This window comes from Rhipicephalus microplus, chromosome X, assembly GCF_043290135.1.
Source record: "Rhipicephalus microplus isolate Deutch F79 chromosome X, USDA_Rmic, whole genome shotgun sequence".
NCBI classification, from domain to species: domain Eukaryota; kingdom Metazoa; phylum Arthropoda; class Arachnida; order Ixodida; family Ixodidae; genus Rhipicephalus; species Rhipicephalus microplus.
Window position 1 is genome coordinate 284,637,344 of NC_134710.1, and position 24,534 is coordinate 284,661,877.

The 24,534-nt window shown below is 42.6% G+C and overlaps 1 protein-coding gene across 6 annotated transcripts in view; it reads left to right on the plus strand.

Annotated features, from left to right (window-relative positions):
- The window catches only part of LOC119161452 (STAM-binding protein), a 120,711-nt gene that overhangs the window by 32,026 nt on the left and 64,151 nt on the right, over positions 1–24,534 (plus strand). For all 6 annotated transcript variants that reach the window (XR_012887344.1, XM_075879255.1, XM_075879253.1 and 3 more), the window contains 3 exons: positions 6,304–6,635; positions 9,723–9,921; positions 12,617–12,754. Coding sequence is in view for 5 of the 6 variants with exons in the window: in XM_075879255.1 (XP_075735370.1) it covers positions 6,304–6,635; positions 9,723–9,921; positions 12,617–12,754 (669 nt within the window). In the remaining variant the exon portion in view is untranslated. The remainder of the gene's footprint in view (positions 1–6,303; positions 6,636–9,722; positions 9,922–12,616; positions 12,755–24,534) is intronic.

Consider the following 24,534-nt stretch of genomic DNA (forward strand, 5'->3'; position numbering starts at 1 on the left):
AAATATTGCTTTAATTGCTAACATGGGAACTGGTTGTTGTATAATATGAGCTCAGAATGGAGCATTTATTTTGTGTCAAAATTTGTGTGGGAAATAAAAAAAAGTAAAATAAGCCTAAAAATTTGCTAGAAATGAAATAATGTTCTACTCTGAGCTTCCAGCTGAACCTTGGTGAATATACAGTAGTGTTTTTTTTATTGCTGCATCATACAAGGTTTTGCTATATAGGATAATGTCATAGTCTGTGTTCTAACTGGTGGTAAGAAGTGTGCCAGCGTGTGCTGATGCAGCATTCAGCCTAGCTTTCCAGCTTTCATTGGCTCCTATCTATCAAACTAGAGGAGTGTGCGAATTCAATGTCAAAAGTGTACCGTAATGGTTATCCTGCTTCTAAATTGCAACCTCTCTCCCCTCCCCCTTCTGCCTAGCCAAGGACTAAGCCATGCTTACTAATACATTGGCGGTGAGTGTCTATGCTGCACCCTCCAAAAGGCATGAAGTATTGTGTGATGCAGTGATAAATTAATGCAGGGATATATCCATCAAAGTTTGCTTTGAAGCACTTCAGCAACAGCTTGTAAGCATGCAATTATTGGATTGTGCCATAAGCACTGGTGTTCATTTAGCACTGGTGTTCATATGTTTCCACAAAAACTTAACTAGAAATAACAACATAGTTAATAATGAATTCTTCATTGTTAACGACTTTTTCTTAATATTGAACTAGTTAGTCAGTATCCCAAGAGTGGTTTGGGAGAAGGTGTGCATCCAGGCCTGCAATTCATGTTGTTATGGAGTGAAATGCCATGCAATTCATTTTAGAGAGATTGGAACATATGGAAATCCGAAGACATGGAGCGCCCTACTGCAGTGGCCTAGTGGTTATAGCGCTCGACTGCTAACCCGAAGGTCGTGGGATTGAATCCGGGCTGTGGTGGCTGCATTTTCGATGGCAGCGAAAATGTTTGAGGCTCATGTGCCTAGATTTGGGTGCACGTTAAGAACCCCAAGTGGTCGAAATTTCTGGAGCCCTCTATTGCGGCGTCTCTCATAATCGTATCGTTCCGTGACGCTCAACCCTAGATATTAGGTAGAACATGGAGCATGTGGCAGCACTTTCTCAGACAAGGGTTTGAATGGCTTCTTTGGTCATATTGGTGATATGAGTGTGGGTATTGTGTTGCTGAAGAATGCCATGTTCTGATCAAGTCATACTGCTAGAACAGGTTGCCGAGTTCCTGCATTTTTTGCGTGTAAAGTTAGGCAATAATTGTATGGTATCGATTCAGCAATTCATAGTGCTTCACACCTTCACAGTCCCACTGCACGCTCAGCATGCCCAGAGGGTGCCATGCTGAAATCAGCCAATGGTGTGATACTTGGGCCTGTGATGCAATGATTTTTAAGTGCATATCATCATTTGTCAAAAGAAGTCAAAACAATTTTTAGCTTACTGTCAGAATTTATTTTAAATTCCATGCCACATGCTGTGCCATAATATTTGGCTTGCGTGTTTTGGGGAGTCTCAACTACCGACCAGCAGCATTTTCTGACCATGCTTAGAAAGTTTTCAAGGGCCCCTTTACTGTGTCTTTCAACAAGTGCAAAGGTTGTTACAGAAACCCTTTGGTGACCTGAAGTGAAGGAAAAGGAGATCAGCATTGAAAATTAAGCACACTACTATTTTTTAGAGTATATAATAATCTAATGTATAGCATAATATGCATTTTCTTATTTGCACAAGTCTTCTGCTTAAAAAATGTCAGGACTTTTGAGCCAGCCCAATATTTCATAATTTTGCTGACTGACGCCTAGGAAAGTGCATGAACACGCCCTTGCGCACACATGCCATATGCAAGGTTTACATGCAGCAGTAATCTTGAACAGCTATGCAGTGTTTCTACAGTAGAAGTATCTGTATGTCTGTGGTGGAATAGAGTATTGGTAAAAAGTTAGTTCCCCCCACAAGGTGTGAAAGTCCAGTTTTTTTTTAACGTGTGAGCTTATTGACAAGGCAGCAGCATGGTCGTTGATGTTGAAGGATCAGAAACTTCACTTGAAAAGGCACTTTACCATTGATACCATTGTGCAGAGTCAACCGTGACTTGGCTTGTGTGGATATTCGAATGCTTCTAATATTTAAACAAATAATATAGTATTCGAATTTGCTTTGATCTGAATTTAAATGTTTATAAATTTTGAACTACCATATTTACTTGCATAATGAATGCACTCGCATAATAAATGCACCCTCAACTTCAGTCAAAATTTAGATTTTTTTCTCTTGCACAATAAATGCACCCCCTACATTCATCCACTGCAGTCCCGTGAACCAACACCTGGCACCTGAGAGCGTCACAATTTTCGCAACATGTTAGCACCCCTGATTCTTCGACACCTGGCACTTGAGAGCGTCACAATTTCCGCAACATGTTAGCACCCCTGATTCTCACTTCGGTTGTGATTTGCTTTTCATACTTGTTATCCATGTGTACACCAAGGAACGCAAGATATAGGTTACGTTTTCTACAGTAACTTCTCATGTGGGCAGAGAGGCGGTGACCGTACTTTGTCTGTAATCTTGTTATTGGCGGTTTGTTTTGACGCTTTGGTGGTAGCTTGCTGTAGTGTTGGTTACTTGTTGCAATGCCAACGGCATCATTGCGGTCGTCGTGCGACATTGCCATGAAGTTGGTAAAGTGCTTCGCAGCGTTGTAGTGAACGCTTCTGGGCGCCCCTCAACGTCACAGCAGATACCACTGTTTTTGGTTTAATGATTGCAAGAAAAGAAAGCAGTGAAATACTTTTATGGAGTTTGCGGATGGCGCAGGGACAGCTTGCAGAAGATACAGCTTCAATCAGCGAAAACGTGTGAAGTGCAACTAAGAAGCTGTTTCCAAACACTACGCATATGTCAATTGCAAAAGGCTAAGCGACCAAACATTTTTTTTCTTCATTACTGCATTTTCTGGCTCATCCCGAAAAAGCTTTCATAAAGTTTGCCCCACGTGATGAAAGCACTCCCAACTTTGCTCCGATTTTTTTAGAAAAAGAGTGCGCAGATTATGTGAGTAAGTACGCTATTCGAAATGAACAACTAAATGTATAATGATTCACATGCGACACCCCTGTAAAGGTGGCTTCATTACAATGAAGGAATGCTAAGCCGTGAAAACACATATCCAGGGGAAATTTGCACTGCCATAAAGCCTCAGTAAAGGTTGAACGTACATGTTGCCCTCACATCAACTCATGATTTTCTGTGTTTTTTAAAAGCTTTATATACTAGCTTATATGCTCCACATGTGGTAAATTTTAAAACGCTTTATTTTACTGTTTATGACTTGGATTCTGTTGAACGTCATATCCTGCTAATATTCAAAGTCGTTTTCACTTTCTTTGAACAAAGATAAAATTGCAAAGCATTTGCACAGGCCTTGTCCTAATTAAAAAAAATATTGTGCAGGTTGGTGAGGTCATGGCTAGTATGCCCATTTTTCTTTATAATATGTGACACGTACTACTCAAATTTGATTTTAAATTATTTGACGAAAATAACTATTTGTTTTGAATTCACTTGAATACTAAAAATCGCTATTCGCACTAGCATAATCTTGACACATTGACGGCAGTGCTATTAAGGTTCGTATTACCTGATGTTTGTAAGGCCCACCTACAAGGCTGCATTCTCTACTTTACTGCACGAGTGGTCTTCACTGCAACACACAGCAGTTTGCCAAGACCAAAATTACATTTATATTTTCATTCTTCCAGAGGCAGGTTTTTTTTTCCTGTTCCCTGAGGGGTGCACTTGTCTTTACAGAGCATGAACATAGTATAGGCTGCACAGCTGCTGAATGAAGCATTTGTACTAGCTCATTCTTTCATGGCTTTCAGTGCTTTCCATGCACATGCACACACACAAAAACTAGCACCTGAAAAACACGTAATAGTGCCAACTTCATCTTGTTTGCCTCTGCCTCGTTGCCTAACAGCTGCAGCAGTGCTATTAGGGTGTCGACCAGGAAGCTATGGCTTTTTCCAGTGGTATTGATTAGGCTTGTGCGAATAGGTAATTTCAAGTTTGAAGTGAATTCGAAGGAAATGTTTTTTTTTTTTCTAACAATTTCAAATCAAGTTTGAATAATATGTAACACATATAAAGAAAAGTGGGCTTATTGTCATGATCCAACTAGTCTGCACAATATTTTTTTAAGAACTGAAACAAGGCCCATGTAAATGCTATTCTTTTTGGTTCCAAGGAAGTGGAAACAACTTTGAATAGTAGCTGAATTTAACTTTCAGTTGAATGCATGGGATAACCTGTAAATTATGTCGTTTTAAAATTTACGAAGAGCATATAAGCTGGTACAACAAGCTTTTAAACTTGGAAAAGGATGAATCGGTGTGAGGGTAGTCTGTTCATTTCACCTTGAAGGGGCGCTTTGTGGCAATACGGATTTTCAATAAATAAATGTTTTTACGATTTAGCATTTCTTCACTGCAGTGAAACCGCTTTAACAGAAAGTTATATGCAAATCAATATACATTTAAGTAGGTGTTTTCTTAGCTTAGCACCTTTCCACTGCAGTGAAACGACCTTTACAGGGGTTACCTGTGGCCTAATATGTTTTGATTCGGTCATTTTGAACACAGAAATTTGCTATGTTTTAAATTTGAAACGAAGAGAATTTGAATGCTGTGATGCTCACACAAGCCTAGTATTGATATCAGTTTCTCTCTGCAGTTGTGCCTGTTTTCACAACTACAATTGCAGCAGGGCAGCATACTGAAGCATGCAGAACCACTGTGCTAGCAGGCTTGAGCGTGTAAAAGTGATCGCAAAATAGTTGTCAAATATTCCCCTAGAGCAGTTGAAGTTCTTGTCTTGCTTGGAGGGGGGCTACCCATACCTGCCGGCACCACACCTTGAGGCCCAAACAGCTGTGATAAATGTAAAAGGGTACTTAAGGTCAGCTTAGGGGTTTGCTCTAGGAAAACGTTGGCACAAGTGGCAGTTGATTATTTGTTCTTCAGTTGCCCCACTTAGGCTCAGGGATGCAACAGCTGTGCCAATAGCGCCAATTTGATACAATTTTCCATTTTGCGCCACGCTGTGCCAAAATGTCCGACCAGCTTCAAAATTTTCTCAGTTGCACTAATTTCAGCGATAAATGGAGGCCATGTTGCCCACATGCATTTTGAGTCATCAATAAATACAAGCGCGCAGACTTTAACCTTAAAAGATGGTAACCTTGCCATGCTAACCTTAATACCATTAGGTCAGAGCAGTCGCGAGACATGGTTGACCAGATTAAGTAACAAAGCCGTGCGCCCATCGGTCCGCTGACTGCAAAGAATACCTATTGGCGGGACGACGCAACTTTACGACAAAAACGTGTTGTCCTAGCCATGAACGCTTTGCAAGAAATATGAACTTCCTAGTCAGTAAAAGCGGCTATGGCATGTTAGCAACTAAAGCTGGGGGCGCATACCAAATTTTCGGCGCTCGGACGATGTCAACATGCTGCGAACTCCGGGCTACAATGGTCACCGTAGCAACGGTACATAAAACATTTTTCTGTCTTGAAGTTGCGTTAGTTGCGTCGTCCCGACGATAGATATCTGGTGCTGCTTCCGTACCAATCGGCGTGCGCCGCTGTTACTTTATTTAGTAGAATGTGTTGTAGGTGAGCCCAGATGTTGTGCTGTAAACCTAACGCCATCATAAAAAAAAGGGGGGGGGGGGGGGAAAGGCGACGTAGGGGTGTTCGAAAATTTCTTGTCTTTTCTCTAACCCGCACAGAACGCTACTTAAACCACCTTTGCCGCAATATACTGGTGCCCCACGGAAAAGCGTATTATGATTTGGACTGCACTAGTAACAGCAGCAAATTTCGTTTAATTACTCATGCGTGTATACTGCAGCATAATTGTGAGCATGACACTTCTGCCCCCCCCCCCCCCCCATATGATTTAGGTGATGTTGAATGGCTTGCACATACTTTGTTTTTCTAAATGTAAGCTTTCTTTGCTGAAAATTGGGTATTTCCTGATATAAAATGTTTTATTTTGCGTAACCTGCTCCAAATTCACATTTTAGTGCTCCAAAAGTAAGATTCTGCTGCTCCGAAAATTGCTCCAAATTCTATTTTGGCTGTTGCATTCCTGTGTGCCCCTTTGTTATTTAGAAAGGCAGGCTGTGCCACTGCACTACTACTACTTTTAGCTGCATCACATAAGTATACTGGTAATGAGATGTGGTGTAATGAATTTGTGTGCATCTGCATTTTCGATTTACAGGAAAAAGCAGATGCCGAAGCAGCACTTGAGGAAGAGCGTAGACAGAAAGAGCAGCTGGATCAGCTTATGTATGAACAACATGAACAATTCGCGTTGCAGCAACGACAACAACAGGCAAAGATGGCCCAGCCTAAGAGGCCAGAGATTCAGCTGCCCCCGCCTGGTGGTATATCTCCTTCTAATGTTTACCCAGTGCTCCTTGAGATGGAGAATGGTGTTTGTGGCACTCCTCGGCCCAAGACGCCTCCTTTCCCAACTCTGAGCGACATTGAAGTGCCAGACATTCCTCCTAGGGCTTCAAAACCTTCTGCTTTTCCCTCGGCACCTGTGGAGTGAGTAATGTCTCTTTAACCGTGTGCTCATACCTTTGTAATAACCAGTATGGAGTGTTGTGCTTTCATTTCTGCTGTATTACATTTTGCTAATTTATCGGAAAGGAGGAAGATGTCCCGGTACAAGTGCACTGGTGCGCACAGCTTTGATGATGTAGACTCATGTGTTGCTGCTGTAGTAAGTCGGAGGATTACCACTACTCTGATAGAATTATGCCAGCTGGGAAGAAGGTCCAGGTACGGTATCCATTAATACCTTTATGGTGGATATCATTGGCAGGTTCGGAGCACTTATGGTTGCAGTTTTGCTGCCCCATGTGGAGCAAGCCTGTTCCATTAGCAGATCGAGAGTGCACCTTGTACGTTTTATTGGCATATCCGGAGCAGCTCTGCCGCCAGATATACTCCACGAAAACTGATGGATATGACCGAAAAGCGCCCCGCGTGCATGCAGAACGTGGCGTGCCATGTGACTGACGAAATTCACTGCCAGAGCATCCCCGTTCTCTATGAACATGGCCTGCGAAGGTGAAAACTGCGTGAAACGCAAGGAAGGCTGGGTGCTTCCTGAAGCAGATGTGCGCTAGCACGTCCTGTCATTTGCTCTGGCGGGAGCGCCTGTGTTTCATTGGCAGATTTCATTCAGTTGCCTTGTACCGGGGTGGAGTGCCCTGGTGCAGCTTTTGCTCGCCACTTCGAACGTGGCAAATTCATTCACCATTAAAGTGGAAATGATTCTTTCATCTGTGGTAGATGTAAGAAGATAATCGTCCTCCACAAATTGGTGGAGGAGCTGGAGCAGAGGTAATATGGAAGAAACACCTTGTCCTGCTTCACAAAGAACATATTCCCTTGAATTCAGCCATGCTTCTCAGTACAGAACTGTTGTTTTCTTATATGGCTTTGCTAACCATTTTTAATGGTGTCTTACAGGTTTGCAGTCCAGCTTTTGTGTGTGTGTTCTTGCTAGTTCCTAGTTCTTGCTTTCAAGGCTTCTGGTGAGGCGACACTGTCTCAGTTACTGACATTTTTAACGCAACTACACTAAAAGCTCATTAATTGAGATGTCAAGGGACCAAGTAGAATGTGCAAATTAACCTAATTCTGAAATATTGGTATATTTTTGCAATCTGCTCCTAAAACACCAATAGCTTCTGTAAATTATCAATTTTTTCTGCTCTACAATATGCTTTGAAAAGTGCGAAATTACTTCTGTCACATTAATACGTGTGTTCAAAGGAATCGATCCCGCTGTCTAATGGGCCACAAGATATTGTTTTTTTTACCTCTAACCTTAGATGAGACTATGTAGTAGACGATTTTGCCATTTATTTATTTCTTGCTGTGACAATGGAGGGAAAATATGACAGACGAATTAGGATTGAAGCGGCTAGCATGTGTGCTGTGATCAGCTCTCACCACATACACTGTGAGCTTTGCACTAAACTTGTACTTAGTGCCTAACAAATTTTATGTACAGTCGATCCCGTATATATTAAACTCGAAGGGGATCGCAAAATAGTTCGAAAGATCGATCACTCGAAAGTATTCTTGTTTCTTGTGCGCCATCAAGTTCCAGTCATCCTCAATATCACTAAAGCTTTTCAAATGAGTGAGTTTAGCCTCTTCGTTGACAATAACGCAGCAAAAGGTTGGTTAGCGGCTTCAGCAAAGGCGGTGGCATATTCATAACCATACGGGTACACTTCTGCAGCAGCGGCAACCATGATCTCAGAATCGATGCAGTTAGAAAGAGCTATGTTGTCATCTTCACCGATGAATTGCTCACTGTCTGAGATGGGGCCCGGAAACACTGGTGAGTCGTAGAATTCACGGGTACTGCACGTCGTTGTCAGTCGTCATGACGCAACCGCAATCATTACCTGGCCCACAAGGAAAGTTTACGACGGGGCTTTACTTGATGTTTCTCCAAGCGCCAGTCGTGATTTTTATCACTACGTGCAGGTCATCATTCTGTTCAACTCACGAATGAGGATTTATTAGGAACGAGGCGAGAAGTACACAAGTCCATAAGGCACAAGAGACAACATCGAGTTCCCATCATTGACATGCTGGCGATATCGATGTCACTTACGTGAAGTTTAAGGCGCGAATATGACACGGATGAAGATAAGGTACACACTTGGAGTACCATTTGTATGTGTACCTTACCTTCGTCCAAGTCGTATGCGCGCCTTAAACTTCAAATATATCAAACCAACAAGCCCAGTTTGTCATTCTTAGATCAATCTCACCTGTGGCTATAGTGAACTATACTTGTGGCTTTGTAGTTGGCAGCCGCTGCTTTCAGCTGCTTTGATACAAAAAGTATAAAAGGCGTAGCCTCCGAGACATGCATTTTAAAACCGAGAATACAAAAAACAATACGTCGCGAGGTTGCACATCTCGAAGGTCATGCTTTTCAGGCTCGCATGCCCATCGCATGCCACTGTGCGCTAACAAAAAGGAAGGGAACGCTAATATTGCAACGAGATCGCTGAGTCACTTCGCATTCTCATTTTGGTGACACCAGCGATCGGTCTTTTCGAAAAACACTACGCCCGCATGTTCAGACCTGCAGATCGGGCATGAAACATACCGGTGCACTCAAAGTGCCGCGCAACCAACCTGATCAGAGCAATTTTATAACACCACCTTTTCGTCACCAACGCGCGAAAAGGGATCGAAACTTGTTAGAACGCGGTAGAAAATAAATATAAATATTTGATAAATATTTGATAAATATTTGAGATAAATATTTGCTAGGAAGGATGCACTTTTTGGGTTTTGGCGTGGAGCAGAGTTCGATATAGCGGATGTCCCGCTGTGTGGGAGTTTGATATACGGGTGCACTGATTTCATACTTTTGCATGAGAAATTCCAGGGGATTTCTCAACTGTTTGATATAGCCAATAATTCTATATATGAGAGTTCGATATATTTTAGATCGACTGTATATGATCGACTGTATATGCTATTGTGGAAGCTAGTATTTGTAGTAGAAATGATAGGATGGTAACTATCTGCAATATTAATTTTCATTGTGAAAGTGCAACCACAATTCTGCTTTTGTGTCCTTTTGTCTAGTGTGGTAAGGAGGGCAATTCCAGCCGTGGATCGGAGCACGAAGCCGTTGCCGTTGCTCAGTACAGAGCCCTACTATTCTACGGCCCAGGGGCTACGAACTGTTGTTTTGCCAGGAAGCCTTGTCTCCAAGTTTCTTCACATTGCTCGACAAAATACTGAGAAGAATATTGAGACGTGTGCTATTATGGCAGGAAAGTTAGTAAGTATCATGTGCCAAGACATTTCCAAGTGCTTGTAAACAGCAACTCTTCAAAATGTGGTACTGGTAAGAATATTATAGAAATTCAAGATATAAATTGAAAATGTCAGTGCTCCAATTTGGAATTTCAATTTTGAATTGACAAAAAAATGTTTTTTCTGAAAGTTCTATTTCACGAGCTGTGCTGTGACACTGGCACCAATGTTAAAGCTCCTATGCCCTCATCTCCTTGCTTGTTTTGTGTTTGATCTGTACGATGTTTCCTTGACACTGGTAATTTGCCGAATTGGAAACTTCAATATTGGCGGACTATGCACTGTTGGTTATTGGTATGCTCTGTTGCTAGAATTCTGCAAGAATGGGCAGGTATTCCTACCACAATGCGAATGTTTTAAAGCATTATGACAACGGCTGCAACGTTTGCAAGCCTGCCGAAGTAGAAACATTCTGTACTTTCACTGGGCGTGTTGACTGATGCGTTCAGTTAAAACTTGTTGAGACAGTTGTTTTAAAGATGATAGTCTTTCTTGGGGACCTTCGACGGAAAAGTTTTTGGTCTGTCTTTCTGTCTGACTGTCTGTACATTTGTCTGTTTGTCCACCCTTAACGATACTTCAAACGGCACCAAACGGCCAAGCCCATCCGCAGCACCCACCAACAATGCTCAAGGTTTAGCGTTCATAGTTGTGCGATTGTCAATTAAAAAGCAATTATAGCACATATCTGAGGCGCCATAACAACACGTCAATGTTTCGTATGTCTGCCTTTATACTAGAAGCGGCACACACAAGTAACTCTAAGGACTGTAGTGTTTATCGCGCTGCGCTGACAATGCAACGTAATGCTTAAAAAGGTAAGTGTTTCCAACGCTTTGCTACGACGTCACGGTGGTGGCACCTGCCCGTCGGTTTGCGTTCTGCATCTTATCACCTCCGAGACTGGCGCGCATCTTTCGCCATGGGCGCGCATGCCTTTGTTTTCGAAGATAACTGCCAGATGACGCTCGTGTCTAACGTGCCTCGATGCGCTCGTTCGCCTTCGCTACATGCTCGAGGCACTCTGACGCAGCGCCTCCAGAATACTATTCGCCGATTTTATTGCGCAGAACATCAAATAGACGTTTTGTTCACCCTCTCCAAATGCAAGACTATCGTCTTTCGACATTTGCAGTGTAACATGCAGATTCCGGCCAATTTTTTGTTTGAGTGCATTTTTTCTGAGCTCTTGTTATGACATATTTTTCTGTAAAAAGAGGGTGGTGGCTTTCCCTTGGCTTCTCTGGGTACTGTTGAGACAACCAAGGTAAACCTAAGGAAGTTTCGCTGGTTGCCTCCTTTTTGCTACTTTGTGCTGCTGTGTAAGACTACGTTTTGAATAAAGTGGCAGCATGTTGAGTGTGCAAATATCGTTGCTATGAAAAGAATTGCTGAAGCTTGGCAGATTCTATTGAAGTTGCCTTTATTTTGAATCTCCATAATATCTTGTTACTGCCGTGAATAGGCAAAAAGGGGAATCGTCTCTATAGGCTGTGGGGACTTCATGAACTCCCTATCAATGTCAAAACCTGTCATGCAAACTAGGAAAAGGCAAAAAGACGTGATAATATGGGACACTTCAGCTATTTGCTGTTCTGTACCAAGGTTGTATTTTGCTTATGTAGTAGTGTAGCACAGATACCAGATTGTGGTCTAAGACTAAGCTGGACTTCACAATCTGTCTGATCCATTTTAAAGGCTTGGTCTCTTGGTGTGGAATGTGGCCATTCTTTTTAATGACATTGTTACAGCCATTTCATACTAGAAGACTTTGGAAGAATAGTTTGTAATTCTATATTTATTCATAAAAGAGAACTATGCATACATAACATGATAGTGCACCAGTGCACAGTGATGAGAATGTGCAGCGGTGGCAGGAGAAAGCCATTTCTAACACTTGGGTTTACCAGGGTTTGCTTAGCACGTGCATGTGGAGTAATGTGAAATACTAAGGTGCATATCAAAGCAACATTTGGAAGCTCCGAAGAGCTTAGAGTACTTGAAATAAACAGACTTCAATGCTTTACTGTGCACTGTTATGTTGAAAGATTTTTTATGAGACTGCTGGAGTTTTGTGCTAAGTTTGAAATAGCAGGTTTAGATGAGGTGAGTGAATGCTATAGTGTTAAATCAGTTCAAATATTGAAAAATTGTTAATGTCTGCTGTTTTTGAAACAATGTAGTGTAAGTTTACTGTCCATTGTGACTAGCCACATTGGATGCACTATAATATTTGTTTCTGGCAACCATGTTTTGCCATGACATCTTTCATTTCTTGCCAAGAAACTTTACTTGCAGACTCCCTTATTATTTTTTGTGTATGTTATTTGTCTGGGTTGTCTCTGTAGGAAACGCTTGTATAAGGAAGTGTAAATTTAAGGGCTCATTTTCTTTGTTAGATAATATATTATTTAGAACTAACAGACGGAATTTCATGGCTCCTTAAGGGATTTAATGTGCATGTCTTTTGGTGAACGACCATGGCATCAATAATTGCACTACATGTACTTTGAAGGGAAATGAAAAATAATGCTGTAGTGTTCTCAACAACATTGTTAAAGAAATCTTTGATATTGTACTTCTGTTTGGGCAGAATTCAGCCTAATTGACCTCTAGTGAGTGATGTAGCTGAAAGGGATGTGTTACGTGATTAACTGCAGGCAAAGAATCAGCTGAGCATCAGCCACCTTTTGGTACCAAGGCAGTCTGGAACTGCCGATGACTGCTGCACGGAAAGTGAAGAATTAGTGATCGGGTTTCAGGATGAGCTGGGCCTTGACACGATTGGATGGATACATGTAAGTGGCATTTGAAAAATAAATTGTGTAACTTTATTTTGAACCAAATCTAATTTAGGCTATTTTGGTGAATATTCCAATAGCAATGAGGTAAAAAAAAGTCAAATACCAATACACTATGCAAAAAAACAGACCTTTGTAGATTAAATTGAATACAATACATTTGTGCACTTTTAATGACAGTGTTCAAAGCTTGCGTGATGCCTGTTTCATGTAAGAATAAATCTGGCCTATGCATAAAATCCTACTATCCATGAGCATATAGTGTATACATGAACACATGCATGTAAAATGTCTTTCACAGTAAGACACCCACGTAACTGTGGAGGTAGCCATTGTTTAACAAGTGTTTTGAATTATTTGATGATTCATTGAAATCGCAGAAGTAGCAATGGAACTATTAAAACATGCTACCTGATGTGCATATGGTGTTTGTTTTGCTGAAGGAGAGAAGCACGACTCCAAAGCACATCATGTTGTTTTAAAGGAATAATAACAGGGGGGGGGGGGTCTGGTCAAATAACAAATGGTTAGTAATTCATGTATGCACCATATTGCTAAAAACAAGTAATTATTATTCAATGAGTGGAAATTGTAAAATGGCAGTTCCATGTCCCTTGCATTAGTTATGGAACAACGGCCCTTTCACAGCAACCACAGCTATCTTACAGAATAATTGTTTGAAACAGACCTCATATACATTGTTCTGTCTGCCTCTAAACACCAGTAATATTCTACTGCATTGATTGGTGAGTTCTGAAAGTGAATACGAATCGAATAGCTTCTGTGAAATGTATTACATTCGGCGTTGGCTATTTACTGTTGCTTGCACTGAGGTAACTTTTCAAGCTTTTGTTGGGGTTTAAAATTGTCTCGCCGTTACAGGTTTACATAGTGAGATTCTGAAGGCCTTGAAAGTGGTTCGGAAACATAAATTTTAAGAAAGGGAAAGAAGAACTTGTTTGTAGCACGAAGCCACCTTAAAACCCTTACAAATTTCTTGGAAAGAAAAGCTGCTTAGTTGCCGAAAAATTCGTCCTGGTTCAGGATCAGGACGAATTTTTGGCAACTAAAAAGCTTTTCATTCTGAGAAATCCGTATGGATTTCCTTGTGGTGTCGTGTTCCAAATGAGTAGTTGTCTTTTTTTCCTTTCTTAACTCTTCCACCACCTTGCGGGCTTCAGCAGAACTGATATTGGCAAAACATGAAATTCATTGGCCTATCATGTTATTCACCAGTATATGTATAAAGTATACTAACATTTCATTACCATAAGTTTACACCTACTTCTTGGAGCAACGAACACATTTTGTGTTCACTTTTCTTGGGCGTTTGACATTTTATTTTTGACATTTTATATGCACAGCAATCAGTTTATAAATATACAGTTGAACCCCGCTACAACGAAACTCACGGGGTGTGGAAAATATTTCGTTAAAGCAAGAATTTCGTTGTAGTAAAATCGAAAAAATATAGCTGATCTGAGCTAGCTAAACAAACGAACATTTGTTCTTAAAATTAAAAAAGTGTCCGCTGCTTTTTATTCTTTCCCACCAACGTCATGACGCGATTCACAGTCATGCATAGCGAGGCCATGGTGAAAACTGCTGAAATAATTCCTACAACCACATTCGTAAACGTACCAAACAGTTGCATTACACGTTAACACCAGAAGCCGTCTGCCGTCAAAGTGTATTCGACAACGCCGAGATAGAGGCATGGTATCGTGGAGCGGTGACTTTTGCCTTATTATATGCCATTCTTATTATCCAAATCTCACGGCTGGCTTATTTGGTTGATAATGCGGACGAGCGGCCGCTTTGATTAGGTACCACACTGGCCAAGCGCGAATAAAATGATAAGCATTGGAATCGGAAAAGGCATTGCTCTGCGGTTGCATGCAGCAGCTGCGTGAAGGAAACCATGAACTGAGCAACTGAGCTTCAGCTTCCGATCGTCTGCAGCTTGAAAGCAAGCCAGTGGCAAACGCAGAGCCATCCTTCATGAGCAGGGCAGTCTCATTGCCATCGCTATCGAGCAATGGCGGTGTCCATGTTTGCTGAACAGCGGTGGTTTCTGGTGGCGCTAACACGTGTTTTAGATTTTGTCGACGTATTTTCAGGTTCTCAAAATGCATGAAAGTGTTAAGATTGGGTTTCCTGTATACCAATAAATATCTGAGCCTGGAATTGTATCGTGAAATTTCTTTGAAGCGGGACGGCAGAAGAAAAAGGGTTCGTTGTGGCGACAATATTTATGCATTGACTCCTATGGACTGCTGACGGGGAACCATGAATTTTTTGTTATTGCAGAAATTTCATTGAAGTGGCGTTCGTTGTAGCAGGGTGCAACTGTATATACTATTACTAATTTATGTTAATGCTGACTACAAGAGCAGAGTATCAGGCTTATCCTAAGAGTTTAGTGCAGGTACCTATGAAGACTGGAAGACATGAAGGAGAACACACTCAGGTACTAACTTTCAACATCACTGTTCAAAGTTAGCACCTGTGTGTGTCCTCATTTGTTTTATCCTGTCTTCATAAGTGTCTGTGCTAAGCTCTTGCGATATATCGTATCAGCAAGGCCAGAAGTCGGCTGTTCCTGAAGTAGTAGTTTTGAGAGTCGCTATGCATTGAGTCGCTGTGCATTGTTATGTCACAAGCTATAGCTCCTTCACAACCATTCAACATGTTACCTAGGATGTTCATATAGCTAAAAATGGCTTTGTCGTCACAATAAAAAGCCGAAAATTCTGGTTTAATGCCTTCTGCACTGCCTCATTTTCAATGATAACAGGCTCATTAATGACTTATAACCCAGCTGCTCTATTTTTGTTGTTGTGGGGTAGTTTATTACTAACTGTTGATCAAGTCACTAGGAAATGCTGGTAATGCAGATAAGTGCTTACTCACTCATGTGACATTTTTTATGTGCCAATCGATCACGATCAAAGCATCTACTGAAGCGAACAGTTCTAGCAACAACAGAGATATGATTAAGACAGAAGCCTACAACATGGAATCACATTAATAGTTTCTTCAAATCTCTGACACATGGCAGTAATTTTGCATAAGGTCTACAGGATGTCATCAATGTACCGTAATAAATGAACACTGCCGGCATGTGTGCGTGAACTTCTAGCAAAGCCACTGCATGCTTGAACATCCCTGAGATGCAATTGGAACACTGCTTCCGTGTGTTCAAGGACTTACAGCAGAACCACTGCACTTGACCATACCAGATCTAACTTTTCAACACTGAAATGCTAGCCTTCCAACAAGCGAGTGCCAGTAAAAATGTTGGCACTCATTTGAACATGACCTGAGTGGCAAGAACACATTGTACATGAAGTTTTAAGCCTTCGCCGCTCTGCAGATCACTCTCAAGATAACAAAATTACAGGGGATGCTCAGAAGAATGTGAGGTCAAAAGCCTAGTTGCACCTTCTATGATATTCTGTTAACTTTCTCTTTGTTTGCTGTTGCGGCTGTGGCCTCTTTCTCCACCAATTCTGCATTCCCAGAATGCTTGCGTCACATTAGGGCCGAATGTGGCTTTCGCTAGGCTGCTGCTGTAACTTCATCCATAGCCTCTTTCTCCTGAAAGCGGTTACTCCTTAAAGCATTTCGAGCTGCCCTAGCCTCTTTCACCGTAGCTACTTTCTCAGTCTTCCCCGCAGGGGGGTCTGGCCAAGCAAGGGTTTGGTGTGTAGCGACACCACGGACCCGAGCTAACGGGGGGCTTCGACTTCTACCGCGCCTAGCCATGCGTGGCTGAGCCGTGTCCGGGGAAAAGGGGATCCTGGGGGTCGAGTTGACGCCAGGTGATCAGACCTGTTAGCCCCCCCCCCCCCCCCCCTGGAAGAGGCAACACACTTCTTTGGCCCCAGCTCCACACAGACGGCACCCCTGGGCTGACCCACCCAAAGAAAATTGGCAGTCGCCTTTTCCTATATCTCTCCCCCTACAACTTCGTCTTTATCTCTCACTTTAAGTCTGTCCTGTCTACTTCTCTCTTCTGTTTACGTCCAATTTTCCTGGCAGCAAGGGTTAACCCTGTGCAAATAGCCTACCTTGGTCTAGGCGCATTGGGTTATGTCAGTGTTGTATGGCTGATGTCTGCAAGCTTTCAGCATCCGCAAACTTGCAGCGTCCCCTTGTTGGGCTCCGTGGTGGGTGGCCGCCAATGCTGCTGAATAAAAATAAGACCGGCATGCATAGAGCATGCCCCCTACATACTGATCGTACCAGCTTATAGCGGGTACGCACCGATGGCATAAATGTTTTCAACCAGCCAATAAAAACATTTCCACACCTCCACGTCATTCACTGTGAGAAAACTGGAAAGCAAGCCAGGATCGTATCTCCTTTCGTAGTGGCCAGGTGTCTTACTGAAACTCTCGGGGCTGGATGCAAGTTAACTAAAATGGCAAGCGGAGACCTTCTCTTCAAAATGCGGGACAAGAAACACTTTGAAAAGCTAGACGGCCTCTCAACTTTCGGTGACGTATCGATCACCGTAACACCACACCGATCAATGAACATAACTCACGGAGTGGTATCTGACGCAGACTTACTTGACCTGACTGAAAGTGAACTTTTGGAAGGTGGAAGAGCCAAAATGTGCATAATGCACAGAGAATTATAATCAGAAGAAATAACAAGGAAACACCAACGAAACACTTAATACACACGTTTGCTTTCAGTAAACTGCTGGAATCTATTCAAACAGGGTACAAGAAAACCTCTCTCAGGCCATACATACCAAACCCTCGTCGTTGTATCCAATGCCAGAGGTAAGGCCATGGCTCTAAAAGCTGTCGTGGTCACCAGACTTGTGCACAATGTGGAGTCCTAGGCCACGTGTCTGAGAACTGCAAACAACCGCCACATTGTGTAAACTGGGAAGGGAACTATGCCGCATATTCACGCTCCTGCGCATACTGGAAGAAAGAAAAAGAGATCATTACATTGAAGGTAAAGGAGAACATTCCATTTAAGGAAGCACGGCGAAAATCTCGCCATTCTATGGGCCTACATATGCTGATGCGGCGTGTCAGGGGGCACCGCCGCACCAGCCCTCGTCACTCCTTCACCCCGCGCATAGGGAGCCGGCGGTTCTGACACCTGCGCCTGAGGCGGCTGTATAGTCCAGACTACTCCGCTTACTCGTGAACAGAGAACGGAGACTCAAGGGTCCTCAGGTCACATGCCTCGCCTCACCAGGTGAGACCCAGAATTTGAAGTACCAGCTCGCACGTGCGGGCATCTAGTGCCTTCGAGGAGGCAATGGATACGTCGGTATCCTTAGTGCCGAAAGAATGGCGTGGCTCCTTGGAATGTGCCAAGAAAACAAAAAAGCAGATAACAGGGCCTGGTGACGACCCTGTTACTTGAATTCAAACTCCCCACCTAAATAGCCGCTCGCTTTTCGTACACACAGCACTACTTTACATTCGCTATGAACACTCAAATTATCCATTGGAATGTCTGGGGCCTTCTCAGAAACCTTGACGACGTCCAAGAACTTTTACACGAACACTCGCCAAAAGTGCTGTGTGTACAACAAACACACTTAAATTCAAAACACATAAACTTTCTTCGTAAATATGTTACTTTCTGAAAGGACCGTAATGATGTTATGAAATCACCCAGAGGTGTTGCCGTTATGGGAATCAAGAGATTGCATGCGCACACTTGCAACTCCGATCATCTCTTGAGGCAGTGGCTGTTCGAGCTGTGCTTTTCAACAAACTGATCACAATTTGCACTCTTCACATACCTCCAAGCTATCACCTACAAAAACATGACTTCCAGTCTTTAATCGAAAAACTTCCGGAGCCTTATGTTCTCCTTGGAGACTAGAATGCGCCGCATAGCAGGCTATGGGGTGAATCTTGTTACGACGTGCGAGGTCGACTGATTGAACAGTTCCTTCTCTCGTTGAGTGCGTCATCTGAATTGAAAAGAACGAACCTATTATAATCTCGCTAATAATACCTACTCCTCCATAGACCTAAGCATAGTATCTCTTGTCTCTTGTGCCTCTACTCCAGTGGAAAGTCATCAGTAATTCCTACAGAAATGACCACTTCCCCGTTGTTTTGTGCACAACTACAGCAACTGAGTGTCCACCATGGGTTCCCAAATGGCTCATAAACAGAGCCGACTGGCAACAGTTTTATACCATCGCTCGTTTAGGTTGGAGTGACATATGTACTTTGAGCATTGATGCTGCTGTCAACTACTTCACAGCATTTTTGATTGACGCTGCAACAAAATGCATCTCACAAACGAATGGACACCCTGAAAACGACGTGTACCGATGTGGAACTCTGAATGCTGAAACACGTGCAAACAGCAAAATAGTGCATGGAGGTTGCTTCGGAACCCACCGACAGCCGAAAATTTTGACAGCTTTAAGAAAATAAAGTCTCAAGGCAAGAGAATGCGTCGGCAGGCCAGTAGAGAAAGCTGGCAGAAGTTTTTGTCAGGGATCAATTCATATACACAGGAAGCAAGTCTGGAACTTGGTTGGTAGGGTAGCAGGAAGACAAGTACACTCACCACACTCGTAAACACACAGGGCGATACCTTGGAAGTTCAGGAGAACTTCCTCGGTGCAGACTTCGAATGGGTGTCCAGCTCGTCACACTATACTGACGCTTTCCAAAAATACAGAACAAAAATAGAAAAGCAGAAACTCGAACACAAATTTACTAGATACAAGGCATATAATCAAGCTTTAAGCTTAGCTGAGCTTTAAACATCACTAAACTCCTGCAGTAATTCCGCCCGAGGCTCTCATCATGTGATGTATGAAATATTAAAAAATCTACCAATTGAAACACAAAAAACCTTGCTTTGTTTGTACAATGCTGTCTGGTTCTCTGGTGCTATCCCTACTTCCTGGAAAGAGGCTATTGTTATTCCCACTTTGAAACAGGGCAAGGACCTGAAACAGGGCAAGGACCCGAAACAGGGCAAGGACCCTTCTTCGGTTTCGAGTTACAGGCCTATTGAACTTACAAGCTGCCTGTGCAGACTTTTCGAAAAAATGATAAACTGCGGACTTGTACATGTCCTTGAAACAAACACTTTGCTCGACCAATTCCAGTGAGGGTTTTGAGAGGATAGATCCACCACCGACCACCTTGTTCGTACCGAGGCACAGATTAGGAACGCTTTCGCTCATAAGCAATACTTTCTCTCGATGTTCCTCGATATCGAAAAGGCGAATGATACAACATGGCACTTTGGAATATTAAGAGACCTGTCCCACCCTAGCGTGTGTGGCAGAATGTTTACTATAATCGACAGTTACTTGTCAATCCGGACATTCCCCATTCAAGTAGGCAGCATTCTTTCCCAAACATTTGTTCTAAAAACAGGCGTGCCACAAGGTGGTGTACTGTTGCACACTTTATTATCAAAATGAATTCTTTGCGCTTTTCCATCCCTCGCAATATGGTTTATTGTACATATGTCGACAACATCCAGCTTGGCTTTAGATCTTGCAATCTGGCCATGTGTGAGCGGCAGGTTCAGCTTGGTTTGAACCAAGTCTCCAATTGGGTAGAAGAAAACTGGTTCCGAGTGAATGCACAGAAAAGCACGTGTTTTGTTCTCAAGGAAGAGAGGCATTCATTTTGAACCCAATATTCAACTGCATGGGCAACGTCTTTCTGTTAATACCAAACACAAATTCTTAGGCCTAATCTTGGACACCAACCTAACCTTCATACCACACATCAAGTATTTAAAAAAACAAGTGCATAAAAGCCATGAACATTCTAAATGTGTTCTGTCGCTCTACGTAGGGAAGTGACAAGGAGTGTCTAATGAATATATATAAAAGCCTAATACGTACCCGCCTAGAGTACGGGGCAATAGCATATCAGTCTGCAACACCTACGGTCTTTAAAATGCTTGATCCTGTTCATCATCCAGGCATTCTCCTCTCTACGGGTGCTTTTCGCACTAGCCCCGTGGAAAGCCTGTACGTGGAATCGAATGAATGGTCGCTCCACCTACAGAGATGTTAGATGTCTTTTAAGTATTATCTTAATGTAAACATGAACAAGCATCACCCATTACATTCCAAAATTAAGGACATGTGAAGCCTTGTTGTGTTTTAAAAAGGGCCTTCTATCAGACTGCCCTACTTACTTCGTGTGAGGTGCCTAGCGAAGGAAACCGGTGTGCCACTTGAACACCGTTTGATGGCTCCCGCAGTATGCCTGCCACCGTGGCAGTGGCAGGCAATAGATAGTGACATGTCTTTCTTGGAGGTTATGAAGCATGCACCAATTGCACATATTCAGACATGCTTCCTAGAACTACAACAAAAATACACATGTTTTTAGTTCTTTACGGATGCTTCAAAGTTCAACACTTTTTCTGTCTTGTATGCAGCCGTCGGCCCATTTTTTCGGAAGCTGGCGTCCTGCACTCTCATACTAGCATTTTCACTGGCGAAGCTTATGCGATACTTGCGGCTGTTAAACACAATAAACAAATAAATCTACAGAAGGCAATAATATATACAGATTCCCTAAGCGTAGTAAAAGCTCTGAAAACTCTTAATAAGCTTGAAATCCCAGTCCATGTATTGCTTTATTTGCTCTGATGCCCAGTCTACTTATCCAAGCAGCATGTTGTAGTCTGTTGGGTGCCAGGACACCACGAAATACAAGGCAACGTTCTGGTGGACCAGCTAGTTGGATCCGCCAACAAAACTGCTACCAATACATCGATACCAATCCCTGCACTCGACTTGAAACCTTTTCTAAAATGAAAGCTCAGGGGTTATTGGCAGAGCACATGGGACACACACACAAGTAAATTGCATGTCATCAAGCCGCTACTTGGTCATTGGCCGCCAGTATCAAAATTATGCCACACAGAAGTAGTCCTTACAAGGTTAAGAACAGGACATACAAAACACATTCATTTCTATTGTGGGGGGGCGATCCACCTTTGTGTGGCAGATATGGAGAAGCACTCATCGTACTTCACATTCTAATCCAGTGCAAAGAATTAGACCATCTGAGAAGACAACACTTCCCATTACCCTACCGACAACAGATACCACTTCACCCTGCAATGTTTCTCGGTAGGGAACCACTTTTCACACATAAATCGTTGTTGGCTTTTTAGAGAGACGTTGATACTTTTCACGTCACATACTCGGGCTTTCTGTAGCACAACCTCTTCAGAGAGATCTCCAGTGTGGTGGCTACACTGAACATAGCACTTGCCTCACGGCTCTTGGACGCAAGGGTGTGAACGGTCGAGGCACTTGTGCTAATGCCATACATGTCCACCGTGGTTTTTATTAACACAAACTTTTGTCATTCATTAACACCACACACTTTTCAACTTTTGTCATTCATTAACACCACACACTTTTCAAAACGGCATGGTGAGATCTCTAGTACCAATGTCCAGATCTCTAGTACCATGAACTGGCGCTCTTTGGCCATGAAATGGCCCTTGCACCACAAGACATCAAACATCATCATCATATTGTCTTTTACACCTGTGACTAAGTCCTGGTAATATGATGTTTGTGATATTTCTTTTTACAGTGTTTGCATGAGTAAACATTTTTTTTACTCGTCGGGACACTCGTCGGATAAAAAAAGAAGTATTGGCGGCTCACACGTTCACGATATCTTCTGTATTTCACATGGTTCTGAAACATAGATTTCAAGCTTTTGCTTTAATAATTATGATTTTATGTCTGAAAACCACAATATGATTTTCTTAAAGCCTATTTTTTTACATGACCATGTTTATTTATTTGCTGTACAAGATTTGTAATTTGGATTTCATGGGACCGGAAAAAATGTCCAAATTAACTTCATGCCTTATCATTATCAGAAACATTATTCTAAGTACCAAAAGAAATTGACAAGTGTTGATTACATTCATGCATTTTTATTGTCTTGATGAGTGTATAAATGCAGTACTTGTTTCACATAATAGCACTTTAAAAGCCACATAATTCATCATTTGTTATTTGGATCATAATGCGACCATGGCTTAAGAAGCCAAGTGGAATAAAAATGAAACAGGTTTGCCATAGCCGCCGCAGCCTTGTTCACCAGCAGCGTGATTTTGGTAAGGTTGTGGATAGCAACCATGCCTTTGTCAAGGCTTGCAGCCGTATTTATTGTTCCTGAATGTGTTGTGGCTCTTTTGCATCACACATTTCTTGTGCTCCATACTTGGCAACTTAGGGGCCTGTCTGAATTAATGGGGTTGCAGCAAGATCTTACAAAACAAAAAATAACAAGATTCCGATATCTTTAATGCATATGCTTGCCAGAACAAAGGAACACATTCGAATCATCCAATCTTCTGAATCAATGGGGGTCAAATGAACAAGCTTTTACTGTATAGTAGGCTTGTGGTAATATTCAAATGCTTCGAATATTCGAACAGATAGTATTTGAATTCGCTTTGATTCGAATTTAAATTATCGAATATTTTGAAGAATTCGACACGAACGAATAGGTATATACTAAACCGCATGTAATTGCTTGTAAAGGTGGTTTCACTGCAGTATAGCGGTGCTACGCCGTGAAAGCACTTTTTCAGGGGAAATTTGCTTTGCCGCGAAGCTTCACTTTAAATTTAAAGGGGCCCTGCAACACTTTTTGAGCATGGTCAGCAAACGCTGCCGATCGGTAGTGGAGGCTACCGAAAACACGGAACTAAATATTATAGCGCAGAACGTGACTTGTAATTCACAATAAATTTTGAAAGTCAGATAAAATTGCTCTTTCCTCTCCGCAAATGGCACCACAATGTCAAAAATCGCTCGTCACAGCCATTGGCTGATTTCAGCATGGGGCCCTCGGTTGTTACTGGAGCGGCTGCGGGTGGCCGCGACATGTCCACGCGTACATGTGCGATCCCACTGAAAATCCGCGTATTCAAAGAAAAAAAAAAGAAAGAGTGCTCAAGGTCATGACATGGGTGTGACATATTTTCTTTTCCAGTGCCATCTCTCCCGGCTTTGCTTCAAGCGCTTTCATCGGGACGAGAAGAGATAACGCAAGTGCAGCATGTGGCAAATCTTTGCGACTCCGCTCATACTGGACGGATTCTAAAAGTTTTTGTGGCAGTTAATTCAAAAAGCAATAAGCTTCTTTAGTGAATCCACTCCATGGCTACTTGAAAAACTGTTGCAGGGTCCCTTTAAATGAACATATTGTAGCAGATATAGCAACCTCACAAGAAGGATGTCCTATTTACAAGCTTTAATAAGGGCGAGCTTGTGCCCAAAGCCAAAGGAATGACACAGCAGCTGGAAAAAGAACTGAACGCCAGTAGTTCTCGCGAACCTCTGTCTCGAGCATCATCGTTTTCATCATCACGCGCGCTGGCCGCTCGGTCGAAGCTCGTGCGCGTGCAGGACCCGCTCGCCCGTTGCGGCTGGCTTCGTCTCTTGTAGCGGTGTCATCAGCGCTTTTCTTGTTCACGATGTCTGCCTTACACTGAGCAGTGGCAGTTTCCCGTGGCATTATCCCCCCTCTCAAGCGGCATCGCCTTAATGCATGCAATGCGGTTGTACTATAGCAAGCGATGGGTTGGCTAGTCTTCGTATCGGTCGTAGTAGGACTTCATGCGTACAATGTGTAAGCACCCCGTGGGATTGCGTTATCTCGAATGCACGTGGCCTGCAAGCTTGACTTCATAAACGAGGTCACTCAGTCTGTGTACTATCTCATATAGGCCGAAACATCGGCAAATGAGTTTTTCAGATA